We start from the raw sequence: 15,695 nt of genomic DNA, 5'->3' as shown, positions 1-15,695 counted from the left end.
CTCTCGAGGCCTGGTTTTCCATGATCCCATTCCTCTCGAGGTCTGGTTTTCCATGATCTCATTCCTCTCGAGGCCTGGTTTTCCATGATCCCATTCCTCTCTAGGCCTGGTTTTCCATGATTCCATTCCTCTCGAGGTCTGGTTTTCCATGATTCCATTCCTCTCGAGGTCTGGTTTTCCATTATCTCATTCCTCTCGAGGCCTGGTTTTCCATGATCCCATTCCTCTCGAGGCCTGGTTTTCCATGATCCCATTCCTCTCGAGGCCTGGTTTTCCATGATCCCATTCCTCTCGAGGCCTGGTTTTCCATGATCCCATTCCTCTCGAGGCCTGGTTTTCCATGATCCCATTCCTCTCGAGGCCTGGTTTTCCATGATCCCATTCCTCTCGAGGCCTGGTTTTCCATGATCCCATTCCTCTCGAGGTCTGGTTTTCCATGCTCCCATTCCTCTCGAGGCCTGGTTTTCCATGATCTCATTCCTCTCGAGGCCTGGTTTTCCATGATCCCATTCCTCTCGAGGCCTGGTTTTCCATGATCCCATTCCTCTGGAGGCCTGGTTTTCCATGATCCCATTCCTCTGGAGGCCTGGTTTTCCATGATCCCATTCCTCTCGAGGCCTGGTTTTCCATGATCCCATTCCTCTCGAGGTCTGGTTTTCCATTATTCCATTCCCTTTGGAGGCCTGGTTTTCCATGATCTCATTCCTCTCGAGGCCTGGTTTTCCATGATCCCATTCCTCTCGAGGCCTGGTTTTCCATGATCCCATTCCTCTCTACGTCTGCTTTTCCATGATCCCATTCCTCTCGAGGTCTGGTTTTCCATTATTCCATTCCCTTTGGAGGCCTGGTTTTCCATGATCTCATTCCTCTCGAGGCCTGGTTTTCCTTGATCTCATTCCTCTCTAGGCCTGGTTTTCCTTGATCTCATTCCTCTCGAGGCCTGGTTTTCCTTGATCTCATTCCTCTCGAGGCCTGGTTTTCCTTGATCTCATTCCTCTCGAGGCCTGGTTTTCCTTGATCTCATTCCTCTCGAGGCCTGGTTTTCCTTGATCTCATTCCTCTCGAGGCCTGGTTTTCCTTGATCTCATTCCTTGATCTCATTCCTCTCGAGGCCTGGTTTTCCATGATCTCATTCCTCTCGAGGCCTGGTTTTCCATGATCCCATTCCTCTCGAGGTCTGGTTTTCCATGATCTCATTCCCTCTCGAGGCCTGGTTTTCCATGATCCCATTCCTCTCGAGGTCTGGTTTTCCATGATCTCATTCCTCTTGAGGTCTGGTTTTATTATTCCATTCCTCTCGAGGTCTGGTTTTCCATTATTCCATTCCCTTAGGAGGCCTGGTTTTCCATGCTCATTCCTCTCTAGGCCTGGTTTTCCATGATCCCATTCCTCTCTAGGCCTGGTTTTCCATGATCCCATTCCTCTCGAGGCCTGGTTTACCATGATCCCATTCCTCTCGAGGCCTGGTTTACCATGATCCCATTCCTCTCGAGGCCTGGTTTTCTATGATCCCATTCCTCTCGAGGCCTGGTTTTCCATTATTCCATTCCCTTTGGAGGCCTGGTTTTCCATGATCCCATTCCTCTCAAGGCCTAGTTTACCATGATCCCATTCCCTTTTGAGGCCTGGTTTACCATGATCCCATTCCTCTCGAGGCCTCGACTCCTGGTTTAGCATGTTCCCATTGCCTCTCGAGGCCTGGTTTACCATGATCCCTTTCCCTCTCGAGGCTGGGTTTACCATGATCCCATTGCTCTTGAGGCCTGGTTTTCCATGATTCCATTCCCTCTCGAGGCCTGGTTTAACTTGACCCCATTCCTTTCGAGATCTGGTTTACCATGATCCCATTCCCTCTCAAGACCTGGTTTAGCATGATCCCATTCCCTCTCAAGACCTGGTTTAGCATGATCCCATTCCTCTCAAGATCTGGTTTTCCATGATCCCATTCCCTCTCGAGGCCTGGTTTTCCATGATCCCATTCCCTCTCGAGGCCTGGTTTACCATGATCCCATTCCCTCTCGAGGCCTGGTTTTTCATGATCCCATTCCCTCTCAAGACCTGGTTTAGCATGATCCCATTCCTCTCAAGATCTGGTTTTCCATGATCCCATTCCCTCTCGAGGCCTGGTTTTCCATGATCCCATTCCCTCTCGAGGCCTGGTTTACCATGATCCCATTCCCTCTCGAGGCCTGGTTTTTCATGATCCCATTCCCTCTCGAGGCCTGGTTTTCCATGATCCCATTCCCTCTCGAGGCCTGGTTTACCATGATCCCATTCCCTCTCGAGGCCTGGTTTTTCATGATCCCATTCCCTCTCGAGGCCTGGTTTACCATGATCCCATTCCCTCTTGAGTTTTTTTAATATATAGTTTCAGTTTCCTGCTTTTTCCCCAAATCCTTTTATCTGCAGTTTGTGAGTTCTTTTCTACTAAGGTTTCCTTCGTTATCTTTTCAGGTAAAACCGAGTGGGCAGCAAATGAAGTGGTGCAGCCATATATGTCAAGGGCAGCTGGGGGATAAATGAAGTAGATTCTGAAGGGAGGAGTAAACTAGGAAAGGAACTACTCTGGTTAGCCTTGTCGAATGCAAAAATATCCAAACAACTATACGCTCATATATGTGAAATGGCCAGGTGCCTAGTAACAGCCAGTACTTTCAGGTATTGGAGGGCACCCAGTGCCTAGGAAACTGTACCCAGGCCAAGTTGGCACTTTTCATTACCAGAAGGCATGCCAGGAACTGTATCCAGCACACATCAGAGCTTTTAACAGAGGAGGCAATCCAGGAACCATTCACTTGATCAAAAGTAACAGTGAAAAATTCACCTCTTGCCATTACGAAATAGAAAGCTCTGTGGGTCTTTTTACAACAAAACATGACTAGGGATAAGTTAATCTGCATAATCTGCAGGCTCCGTCACAACATCTAATTGTAAAATGATTCCACTACCACGCCCTAGTTAACCAAAAATACAATTGTATCTTTCAGGAGAATCTGTCAGCTTTTAAATACGATTCCAAAATCAACATTTTGCTGCTGCCTCTCCATACAGCTTCGAATGGTTTAAACATCATTGAAGCTACATATGTGTTGCTGGTGGAGCCTATTTTAAACCTTGCCCATGAGCTACAAGCAATAGGAAGAGTGCATCGTATTGGACAAACAAAGTGAGTAATGGTTAAGAATTACATGATACAACTATTTTTCTGATCTAATACTTTTGTTGTACATTCATCCTTAACGTGCAAATAGATAACCAAATTAACAAAGAATTTACAGAAACAGGCCTTTCAGACCAACTGGTCCATGTCAGTGTTTATGCTCCATATGAGCCTTGTTCAAACCCCTCTTCATCTAATCCTAATGCACCTTACCCATCTATTCCTTATCTAGCTTCCTCTTAAAGGCATCTCTGCTATTTGGCTCAACTAGTTGTGATAGTGAGTTCCACATTCTCATCACTCTGAGTAAAGAAGTTTCTCCTGAATTCTCTATTGGATATATTAGTGACTATTTATGACCATTGACAAGTGGAAGCTTTTTTCTACATCTACCCTATCAAACCCTTTCACAATCTTAAAGTCTTCTATCGTTATATTAATAATCTATTAATCCTGCTGAAGTCTGGAAGTTAGTGGTGGAATACATTGGTATGCCTGATCGTTTTATTGGATTGGTTAAGTATTAGGTTGACTTGGTTGGCAGCACCCTAAGCAGCACTGTCATGTTATTCAAATTTTTTTGACGAAGTTCAAGTGCTGCACTGTAGTGTTAGCCTAGCTTTTTTTAAATGTCCATCCAAGCAGCCAGATGGGGCCTTGGTTTAACGTTCCATCCAAAGTACATAGGTAATAGGAGCAGGAGTAGGCCATTCAGCCCCTTGAGCCTGTTCCGTCATTCAACTAGATCATGGCTGATCTTCTACCTCAACGCCATTTTCCTGCATGTCCCCATATCTCTTGATATATTTAAAATCTAGAAATCTATCGATCTCTGACTTGATATTACTCAGTGACTGAGCCTCCATTGCTCTCTGTGGTAGCAAATTCCAAAGATTCAGCATCCTCTGAGTGAAGAAGTTTCTCCTCATCTCAATCGTAAGTGGCATACCTCTTATTCTAAGACTGCATCCCTGGTTTTTGAACCCCCCAGTCAAGGGACTCTGGTCCCATCATGATTCAGGTGGAGCCCGTCCCATCGGAACAGCTCCCTCCTTCCCCAGTACTGGTGCCAATGTCCCACGAATTCGAACCCAATTCTCCCACACCAATCTTTGAGCCACGCATTTACCTCTTTAATCTTATTGACCCTGTGCCAATTAGTTTGTGGCTCAGGTAGTAATCTGGAGATTATTACCTTTTTGGTTCTGCTTTTTAATTTAGCCCCTAGCTGCTCATATTCCCTCAGCAGAACTTCTGTCCTTGTTCTACCTATATCGTTGGTACCTATGTGGGCCACGACAACTGGATCTTTCCCCTCCCACTCCAAGCTCCTCTGCAGTTCAGATGAGATATCCCGAACCCTGGCACCAGGTCGGCAACACAGCCTTCAGGACTCTCGATTCTGGCCACAGAGAACAGTATCTTTGCCCCTAACTATACTATCCCTGATTATGACTACATTTCTCCTTTCTCCCCCCACTTGAATGGCTCCCTGTACTGTTGTGTGGGACCTTATCAAAGGTTATCAAAACCCTTCCAAAAATCCCAATGCGCCACATCCACTGGATCCCCCTTATCTATTCTGTCAGTTACATCCTCATAAAACTCCAACAGGTTTGTTAAACATGATTTCTCTTTCCTAAATCCATGTTGACTGCCCAATCCTACCATTATTTTCTAAGTGTCCAGTTATCACCTCATTTATAATAGATTCTAGCATTTTCCCTACTACTGGTGTCAGGCTAACAGGTCTGTAATTCCCCCTTTTCTCTCTCCCTCCTTTCTTAAATAGTGGGGTTATATTTGCTACCTTCCAACCTTCAGGAACTGTTCCAGAAACTATAGCATTTTGGAAGATGAACACCAATTTGTCCAATATATGTACAGCCACCTCTTTCAATGCTCTGGGATGTAGATCATCAGGTCCAGGGGATTTAGCAACTTTCAGTCCCATTAATTTCTTCAGTACTTTTTTTTACTAATACTAATTTCTTTTAATTCCTCATTCTCGCTAATCCCTTGGTTCTTCATTATTTCTGGGAGTTTTTCTTTGTATCTTCCTCCATTAAGATAGACACAAAGTATTTGTTTAGTTTCTCTACCATTTCCTTATTTTCCATTATAAATATTCCTGTAATAGGCCGACGTTTGTCTTTGCTAATCTTCTCCTTTTTGTATACCTGTAGAAGCTTTTACAATCTGTTTTTATGTTTCTCATTAGTTTACTTTCATATTTTATTATCTCTTTCTTTATCAGTTTCTTGGTCCTCCTTTGCTGAATTCTAAAATGTTCCCATTCCTCAGGCTTTCTACTTTTTTTGGGAACTTTATAAGCCTCTTCCTTTGATCTGATATCATCTTTAACTTCTTTTGTTAGCCATGGTTGGATCACCTGTCCTGTTGGTTTTTTGTGTCTCAAGGGAATGTAAATTTGTTGTAAACCGTGTATTAATTCTTTAAATGCTTGCCATTGCCTGTCTACCGTCATACCTGTTAATGTAGTTTTCCCAATCAACCATAGCCAACTTGCCCCTCGTACCTTCATAGTTTCCTTTGTTTAGATTTAAGACCCTAGTTTCGGGTTGAACTACATCATTTTCAAACTTCTATCATGTTATGGTCACTCTTCCCTAGATGCTCCTTTACAATAAGATTATTAATTAGCCCTTTCTCATTGCACAAAACCAGATCTAAAATAGCCTTTTCTAGAACATACTGTTCTAGAAAAACATCTCCTATACATTCCAGGAATTTGTCCACCACAGCAGTAGTGTTAATTAGGTTTACCCAGTCTATATGTAGTTTGAAGTTTCCATGAATACTGCATTTCTCTTGTTACATGCACCTCTAATTTCCTGACTTATACCCTGCCCTACATTACCACTACTGTTTGGTGGCCTATAAACAACCCCTACTGATGTTTTCTACCCCTTGCTGTTTCTTAGTTCTACCCAAACTGATCCTACATCTTGATCCTTCAGTCTAAGGTCCTCTCTCACTAATGTACTGAGCTCATCCTTTATTAATAGCACACCCCACCTCTATTTCCTTTTTGCCTATCCTTCCTAAATGTCGAATACCCTTGAATATTCAGTTCCCAGCAGATTGACAGATAACTGCCATTGCCAGGCAGCTCCCTGTTTAACAAGGCTATTTAACTAACTTGAACTTTGAAAGTGCTGTGTCAGAGCCTGACTCTTGATCTAAATTGAAAATTGAGAAAAACTCACCAGAACTTACCATGTGAACCAAATTCCCACCTTCACACTCTGACTATGTCTCACTCAGGCGAAGTCTCATCTCTGTGCGCCTCTTACTCTGTACAGCACCAACCAACAATGCAGCACTCCCTCAGCACTGCACTGCAGCGTGAGCCTAGATTATGCGCTCTAGTCTCTGGAGTGGGGCTTGAACCCACAACCTTCTGACTCAGAGGCAAGAGTGCTACCACTGAACCAAGATTATGTCTACATTATATGGTCAACTCCTTGATATTCCAAGCAGCAACAACCCTCTGTGTAAAGAAATTTCTCCTGCCTTCTCCTCCATCTCTAGTGATTTTAATTTGGTGACTATTAACCACCGACCACCCAACTACAAGAAATAGACTTTTCAAGTTCCCTCTATTAAACCTTACATAATTTTAAAAACCTCTATTAAATTTCCTGTCCGCCTTCTCTGCTCCTTTGGAAATAGTCTCAGATTCTCAACTCTGTCCTTGTAACTAGTTTTTGAACCCTGGTACCATCCTGGTAAATCTGTGGGATGGAATTCTGTGGAGTCAATCTAAAGAATGGGAAATAAACCTCCACCCATCCACCCTAGCCCCAGGCCGGAGACCCTGTTTCAAATCCCAGTGATGGGGGTCATTTACATCTTTGGGACGAATCGCCAACACTACAAGGCTGCTTTGGCTCTTGATCTGGCAAGCTTTTCGTTACCTGTCCAAATATCTCCTTAAGTGGCTCATTATCAAATTTCATTTGATAAGCGCTCCTGTGAAGCATCTTGGGAAGTTTTGCTAGGTTAAAGGCACTATATAAATGCAAGTAGTTGTTGTTCTTTAGCAATGCTTGGTCTTATCCAGGCTTCTAAATGGCCAGATGCATCCCTTTGAATTTTTAACTGAAGTATGATTGCACTGTTAACTGGCTTTACCCCAGCATACTTAAGCATACTTTCTCTAGCCTTAGAATTATTTTCTATAGTCTGGCTTTGCCATGCAAAATGTTTGCCATTGATGTTAGTTGACAATGTGAGATGGTGCCTCATCGCTCAGCTTTTCCCACTTAAACTACCTGGAGTGTAACTGGTGTCTCTCATTTATTTTTATGTGACTTCAAATTCTGTCAGTTTAATTCACATCAGTGTCAAATGAATTAAGAGAAAATAACATGGCACTTTTAAAATTTATTTAAACCAACAAAAAGGTTAAAACTGATTTAAATGTAAAAGAAGAAAGACTTGCATTTATATAGAACATTTCACCAACTCGGGACGTCCCGTAGCATTTTACAGCCGATGAAGTACTTTTGAAGTGTCGTCACTATTGTGATACAGGAAAGTATAACATTTTTCATAGAATTTTACTTTACAGAGGGAGGCCAATAGACTTCAGTGCTATTTCTCTGAAAGCTGCCCATTTAGTCCCATTCCTACCCTTTCTCCATCCTCTTTTGCGTTCTACTCGTTCGCATTCTACTCGTTCGCGTTCTACTCTTTCAAATATTTATCCATATACATTTAAAAACAGTTATTAATTCTGCTTCCACATCTATTTTTGGTAGGATCTTCCCTGTTCTAGCAACCTTCAGTGTGCAAAATATCTCCTAACCTCTCTCTCTATTCCATTTATCCAAATATTAGGGCAAGCCAAATTGCCAGTTAGCAATCTATTAAACAGTTTTCTAAGTTGTGTTTAATTTCTTTAGGTTTTCTAAAATTGAAATAAAAATAGAAAATACTGGAAATACTCAGCAAGTCAGGCAGCATCTGTGGAGAGAGAAACAGTTAATGTTTCAAGTCGATAACCTTTCATCAGAACTGGAAAAGTGACACCACTATTGACAGTTGCCAATCTGTCTTGGGAGAGGACTATTTAACTGGAGTTTGATAGAACGCAGGGTTCTTTGTACAGCTCTGTATTTCTTTATGACATGTAATCATTTCCCTTTTCTCTTTCTAGGGAAACTGTTGTTCATAGGTTTCTAATTAAAGCAACGATAGAGGAGAGGATGCAAAGTATGCTTAAAAGTACTGAGAAAAGGTGTGTTCAATTTCCACATATTACAGTTATTATTTCCATTTGTGTAATGCATCCAAAATTGCTAAAAGATTAAAATGAGACTTTTTCTGGAACAAAGCTTTTAGATTGTACAGTCAGAATTAATAAAATGGATAGGTTATTGCCTGCTTTTTTCCCCCAACTAACATTGCCTTCAGTCCTGGCCACAAACTCCGTTCCCTAGCCACCCACATTATCCCTCTCCCTGGTCATTGTCTGAGGCTGAACCAGACTGTTCACAACCTTGGTGACGTATTTGACTCCGAGATGAAGTTCCAACCATGTATTTGCTCTATCACCAAGACGCCCTACATCCAACTCTAACATCGCCCAGCTCTGCCCCTGTCTCAGCTCATCTGCTGAACACTCATCCATGACTTTGTTACCTCTGGATTTGACTATTCCAGTGTTCTCCTGGCCAGCCCTAGAGGGCTGTGAATGCTCAGTTGTTTAGTATATTCAAGACCGAGATTGATAAATTTTTGAATTTTAAGGGAGTCAAGGGATATGGGTGTCGTATCAGCTGTGACTAAGTTGGTAGCTGATACAGCTGATCCCAATCAATGGATGACCAATTTGCCAAGCAGCTTTCTACTGAAGACATATATTGTATTCCAGTAACATTGGAATTCTATATTTTCATGTACCTATAATGCCCAGACTTAAGTTTGCAAGTATTATGTATCTCATCTCTGAGTCACACGATTCGGGGTTCAAGTCCCACTCCAGGACTTGAGCATGAAAATCCTGGCTGACGCTCCAGTGTAGAACTGAGAGAATGCTGCACTGCTGAAGATGCCGTCTTTCGGATGAAAGGTTAAACCGAGGCCCCGTCTATCCCCTCAGGTGGAAGTAAAAGATCCCCTGGCACTATTTTGAATGAGAGCAGGGGAGTTATTCCAGCTGTATTGGCCAGTATTTCTTCCTTAATCATTGATAACCTGATAATGAACAGAATCTTTTTTAGTAATGTTGGTTGGTGGATGAATATGTCAGGACACAAAGGAGAATTCCCTTGCTCTTCAATATCGTGCCATGGGATTTTTTATGTCCATCAGAGAGGGCAGACAAGACCTCGGTTTAATATCTCATGTGAAAGATCACACCTCCAACAGTCTAACACTCCCTAAGTATGCTGTTTCAAAGAGGTTCTCCCTAGTGACCTGGGCGATATTTATCCCTCAGCAACACTAAAACAAATTATTTTATTTTATTTTATTTTTATTTAGAGATACAGCACTGAAACAGGCCCTTCGGCCCACCGAGTCTGTGCCGACCAACAACCACCCTTTTATACTAACCCTACAGTAATCCCATATTCTCTACCACTTACCTACACTAGGGGCAATTTACAATGGCGAATTTACCTATCAACCTGCAAGTCTTTGGCTGTGGGAGGAAACCGGAGCACCCGGCGAAAACCCACGCGGTCACAGTCTGATCATTTATTTTATTGCTGTTTGTGGGAGCTTGCTGTGCCAAATTGGCTACCATATTTCCTACATTAGAGTAGTGATTATACTTCAAAAGTAATTCATTGTCTGTAATGCGCTTTATGATCTGAGATTGTGAAAGGCGCTATATAAATGCAACTTGGCTCTTTAAGAAAAGGAAAAAAAGTCCACATTTTGTAATCGTTCCATGATTTAGAAATGAATTAACCTGATTTTTTTTTTCTGAATTGGTCTTTAGTCACAGCAAGTCGGTGATTGTACAGTCGGAAGCTTCTGTCCTGACTGTGGGGTACCTGGCAGATCTCTTCTCAGAGGAAGAGAGGACTACAGATGAATGAAAGAGGATCATTGACTTATGCGCTGAAGAGTAATAATATACACTCTCTGCTTTATTATCTGTTGTGGAGCCGGAGCTTCATACAGAAAAGGGCTCGAACTCCACTTGTACAATAATGAAACTGAAACAAACCTGAACTATGAGTGTAGTCGAATTAAGACACAGAAAATTCTGTTCTTGTTTTGTTAATAACCCTAAATTTCAGAATGCTTAATACAATGGGGAATGTCTAGTGAGATGTTCAATACTGCGTGAAGGGGCAAGGTCTGGAATGAAACATTGAGTTTGTTACAGCTAGGTGGTAAAGGGTGTGGTTGGTTCCCACTGTTCACCTCCCAACTGACTGCAGTCGTGTTTTGTTTAAAATGATGAATTAGCCCCTGAATGTTGTACTTGCCAATAAGCAGACAGCGACAGGTTTTCTTGTAGGTTTAAAACAGAAGATTAACTATTGAACAATATTCATTCCCCGAAATGTTCGCAACACCACTCACATACACATTCACACACTCATTCTCACACACAATCACACTCAAGAGAAGATGGTTAGAAGGTAAAGGCTAAGAATTCAAGGTAGGTGTTCATGGTTTACAGTAAACCTGTTGAATCTTCCAAGTGGGATAGTTTTTTTTAAAGGATGCAGGCCTGGGTTGTTTGTAGTCTTGACTTGTTGAGGTGTTGTAGACTTCTGGTGGTTAAGATTTCAGATTGGAAGTGATGGGTCACTTTCAGTTCTCTGCTGCAGCAAATTGAAGTGTAGAATTGCAGCAGGGCTCCTAACTTGCCTGGCTGGGCTTCTTTCCACAGCCACTGAGTCGACTGCTTCAGTGAGGTTGTTGTGATCTCTCTCCCTTTCTCTCCAGAGAGCTACCTTTTAAGGTAAAAATCTCTCACATTAGCCCTTGTTATGAGATGCATGGCCTCTACACGATGGACCAGGATGTGGCTACTTCATACTTTCTTGGTTTCCGAAAAAATACATTCAATTCAGGAATGTCTCTGGATGGTTTCTGGATGGCTGTAATTGACACCTCAGCCTGGAATATATCCTTTTGTCCTTAACAAACAGTGAGACAGTTTGAATATACAAGCCAAGTCAGCTGACCTTCGATGGCCATTTTGCAGCACATTGTCCACTTTTTAAAGGAAATGTCAGTTTTTTTAATAACTGTTCAGTTTGGTTCTGTATTCTCATTGCTGCACTTCTCGTGAGCATGACAAGTTACAATGGGGAAGGTCTACAATGAAACAGTTGGCTCAAATTTTGCTGTAGCAGCGTATCTTGCCGCTACACCCTTCAGCTGAGAAAACTTTTTCCCATTAAATTGCTAAAAGTATGAGCTGATAATGGCGCAGTAAGAGAAGCAGGGCATCAGAGACCTGAGTCAACAGGGCATCATCTTAACCAATGAACTGAAAGGATTGGGAAATAAACACAGGAAGGACTGAGAAGGAGGGTGAATTAAAGGGGTGAGTGCAATGTCAAATCAAGTATAAAAAGAGAAATAGAGGGAAAGAAAGATTGAATTGAGAGAGAGAAAAAAGAAACAAAGGTAAAGTAAGAAAAAACATTTTTAAATGTAAAGTTTAAATCTCCCTCAAAGACCAAAAACCTGAAAAAATGAAATTCCACCAGTAATAGTAATTTTTGGTGCCAGAAAGGTTGATTGGCAGTAATTGACACTTATCATGTCGTCAAAAGGGTCCTTATGCTTGAGAAAATGAGACAACTTTCTGTGGTAAATTCAATGGGCAAATACAGCAAGTTTCTTTTTTTTAGAAAAAGGGAAGCTAAGAGTGAGATGCTGTTTTCTTGAATCTAATAGCGAGCCATGCAACTTAGACAGCAGCTTTTGGATATTCACATTTAATCGAGCATCTGTTCCCCCGCCTGAAATTGCTGTGCCATTGATGCATTATTTTGACAGCAACTTCTGGCCCATCGAATATTCTGGGGGAAGGTCTGTGATGAAGCTGTAAACATGTTGTTCGTACTCCTTTATGATGTTACAAATGGGTAATAGAGAAAATCTTCCTTCTGTGTCTTTAATATAAAATTAACTCTGAGAAGGTCAACTTCTTTGAGACATAGATTTAGCTCTGTTTAAACATGTAGATTTAAAACATGTATGTTGGAAGAATTCACTTAGTCAGAATAATATATATAGAATAATCTATCAAATGGGGATCTTCAGATTATTATTGGATAATGAGATGAGAAAATTTGGGGGAATGAGGTAATGGACTTTGATAGGAAAGTTGGGTGGTACAGGGATGGACTTTGAGTGAGTTTGTGTGGTAGGGAGATGGATTTCAATGGGAGGCTTCGGATAGAATAAGAAGAGCATTCATTTACATAGCAGCTTTCATGTCAACAGGATGTCCCAAAGCTATTCATAACCAGTGGATTACTTCTGAAGCGCAGTTGCTCTTGTTAGATAGGCAAGCCAATTTGTACACAACAGGGCCGCACAAACGGCAGTGAGATAGGTGATCAGATAATCTGTTTTCGAATAGATAACCTGTTGGATGAGGGATAAATATTTACCAGGACAGCTCCTGTGCTCTTCTCGAAAGACATTCATTGCGATAGTTGATGGAACCTCGGTTTAACGTCTCGTGAAAGATGGCGTTTCTGACAATAGAGCACTCTCTCAGTACTGCACTCAAGTGATGGCCTGGATTATAGTCGAGTTCTGAAACATGGCTTGAATTCAAGACCTTGTAACTCAGAGGTAAGAGTGCTACAAGATGAGCCAAGCTGACACTGGAATAGGTAGTAGGATGGACTTCATGTGGGGGAATTTGGGTAGTAGGGAGTGAGAAGGCTTTTCTCACCTTTTGAATTGTCTTGTATTCCTATACAAGATTCCAATGTAAAATATCATGGGGCAAAGTTGATTTGATGGGATGAAAAAGTGGGCCATAAATTTAATTGACTGGCTAAGATCAAGCTCCCATTCATAACTGTTTTCAAATCACAGCATCAAAAGACAGTAGCAGTAGGGTATGTTTTGCTATCAGCCTGTCATTGCTACTTGTAATTTGTTCACATAAATGGGGCTGTCTTTTTCTCTCCATGTTCAGGAGATTGGAATTGTTAAAGAATTATTCTACCCATTGATCCATTATTTATTACAGTTTGGGGATAAACTTCCTCCTGCTGATAATTTTAACAAATATTTTCCTGTGTCAACTAAGCGAGATTTCCCATTTTATACTCACTTTCTTGTTTTTGCTAAGTTATCAGTGGGAGGAATTTCACTCCTCAGTGCATTATTCTTTGCTACAGCCATATGTTGCCTAATGTACTTGTTCAGCAGTTTCAAAATTTAAATAAAATGTTTCTTAAAAAAACTTGCATTTATATAGCGCCTTTCATGACCACCGGACATCTCAAAGCGCTTAACAGCCAATGAAGTACTTTTTGAAGAGTAGTCACTGCTGTAATGCAGGAAAAGTTTCTTAGTGATTTTCATACTAAGAAAATTAGTGGGGGAATGAGTTTAAAATTAGCTTTTTCCTCCAACTATTAATATCAAGAGAGTTCCAATACAGAAATATCTGAAAAACTCCAGGATTGATACATGAATGGATATTGAAGCTCTCATGAACTTTTATTCACGAACTGGAATTTAACTGGAACTGGAACTCGCTGCCTACGAGGGTGGTAGAAGAGATACACTGAAGATTTCAAAAGGAAATTGGATGGGCACTTGAGGGAAACAAATTTGCAGGTCTATGGGGATAGAGCAGGGAAATGGGACTGATTGGATTGCTGTACAGAAAGCCAGCATGAAATAAATGGGCTGAATGGCCCCTTTCTGTGCCATAATGACTGACATGGGAGCTCTGGTCATTCAAGGTGAAGGTTTTAGACCTTTCAACCAAACTAAACCATACTGCGAGAAAGACAGACTTTTGATTATATAGCAGCTTTCACGACTTCAGGATTTCTCAGTGGTTTATGCCAACAAATTACTCTTGAAGTGTAGTCGCTGTTGTAATATAGGAAACATGTCAGCCAATTTATGCATAGCAAGCTCCTGCAAGCAGCAATGAAATAAATATAATTATAGGTGTTCACTGAGGAATAATTGTTCCCTCGAAAAGGGCACACGAAAAATTCCCCTGCTCCTCTTCAAAATAGTGCCTTAGGGGCATTTTATGCCTACCTGAGAGGGCAGACACATCTGTTTAAATGTCTCATCCAAGAGATGGCACCTCTGACAATGAAACACTCCCTCAGTACTGCACTGGAGTGTCAGCCTAGATTTTGTGCTCAAGACTTTGGAGTGGAGCTTGAACCCATGATTTTCTGACTCCAAGAGTGCTACCCATTCAGCTATGGCTGCTGCATTGTGAGGTTCTGGACATGTAAGGTATGGCATGTTGTTGAACCTAGACCTTGGATTAAGTTGTGTATCGTCACCTGACCTGTCAAGTGTGCGAACCAAATTTTTTCTTTATCTTTCTTTCAGACCTATGTGAGAAATATGCCTAAAATCTGCATTTTTTAAAAAATGGAAGCTGACTAATTCCCCCTCCATCCCCAGTATTCTTAATACTCTCACATCATTTTACAACAAAAGCACAAAGGAATAGTGCAGACATTTAAAGCTACAAGGAGTGTTGGTAACAAAGAGACATTATTGGAGCATTCCACATTAACCCCTTTTCAAAGACTTACTATAAAACTTGCTCTGTAAGCTTTAAAAAAAAATATTGTCTCATCCTTTCAAAATAATAATTTGTAAAAGCAGATTTTTTTGTGACTGACTTAAGGTGCCATTTTTAATCATTTATGTTCTTAATTGTGGCGAGATGGTGAAAGGCAGGCAGACGCAAAATTTGAAAGGTAAGTCAGAGTGTTTATTTTAAAGCTAGCAATTCAGAAAGCTCTGTGCAGATAAGAGGAATTCAACTCAGGAAGACAAAACATAATTTGCATTTTTCAATTGGTACCTCCTTCACATCCAACTCTTTGTTTGGTGGGGCTAAAGTAACGACGTCAGTGATTTATATTGTGTGTATCTTTGCCTTTTGATTTTGATTTTTGGGGAAAGGAACTGCTCATTTTTAAGTAAATATCGTGTTATTCCAAACTGTGATGCCTGCTTTGAAGTCATCAAACTCATGCTATTTAGAAATGGACAAGAAATAATTACTTTGAGAAAAGTACCATGTTGGAGGCCAAATGCTGGAGACTTGTTCTTGCGGAGAAAGACTGCAGGTTCAGGAGTTATTCAAGTATTTGTTTCAGTGTTCACACTTTCAGTGCGGTTTTGCTTTCATAACAGATTTTTGCTCACTGATACACAAGTTTCAATTTCAGATAAAGTCAGGGGTCCAATTGTGCTTTGTTCCTTGAGGTAAGTTATTTTGAATGTCTCTGAAGTACAGAATTTTGTGGTTTTAAGTAGTGCCGATTGGAAGAAGGCAGATGACGGAGATCAGGTC

At 41.3% G+C, this 15,695-nt stretch overlaps 1 protein-coding gene across 1 annotated transcript in view; it reads left to right on the top strand.

Annotated features, from left to right (window-relative positions):
- Positions 1 to 13,553, top strand: part of shprh (SNF2 histone linker PHD RING helicase) — a 162,756-nt gene extending 149,203 nt beyond the window's left edge. The window contains exons 29-31 of the mRNA XM_068020176.1: positions 2,988 to 3,166; positions 8,346 to 8,426; positions 10,137 to 13,553. Of these exons, the coding sequence (XP_067876277.1) occupies positions 2,988 to 3,166; positions 8,346 to 8,426; positions 10,137 to 10,236 (360 nt within the window). The 3' untranslated portion in view covers positions 10,237 to 13,553. The remainder of the gene's footprint in view (positions 1 to 2,987; positions 3,167 to 8,345; positions 8,427 to 10,136) is intronic.
- Positions 13,554 to 15,695: the final 2,142 nt, after the last annotated feature.

This window comes from Heterodontus francisci, chromosome 3 (assembly GCF_036365525.1).
Source record: "Heterodontus francisci isolate sHetFra1 chromosome 3, sHetFra1.hap1, whole genome shotgun sequence".
In the NCBI taxonomy this organism is placed as follows: Eukaryota; Metazoa; Chordata; class Chondrichthyes; order Heterodontiformes; family Heterodontidae; genus Heterodontus; species Heterodontus francisci.
Note: the sequence above shows the minus strand (reverse complement) of the source record. Positions and strands in the feature narration are given on the sequence as shown.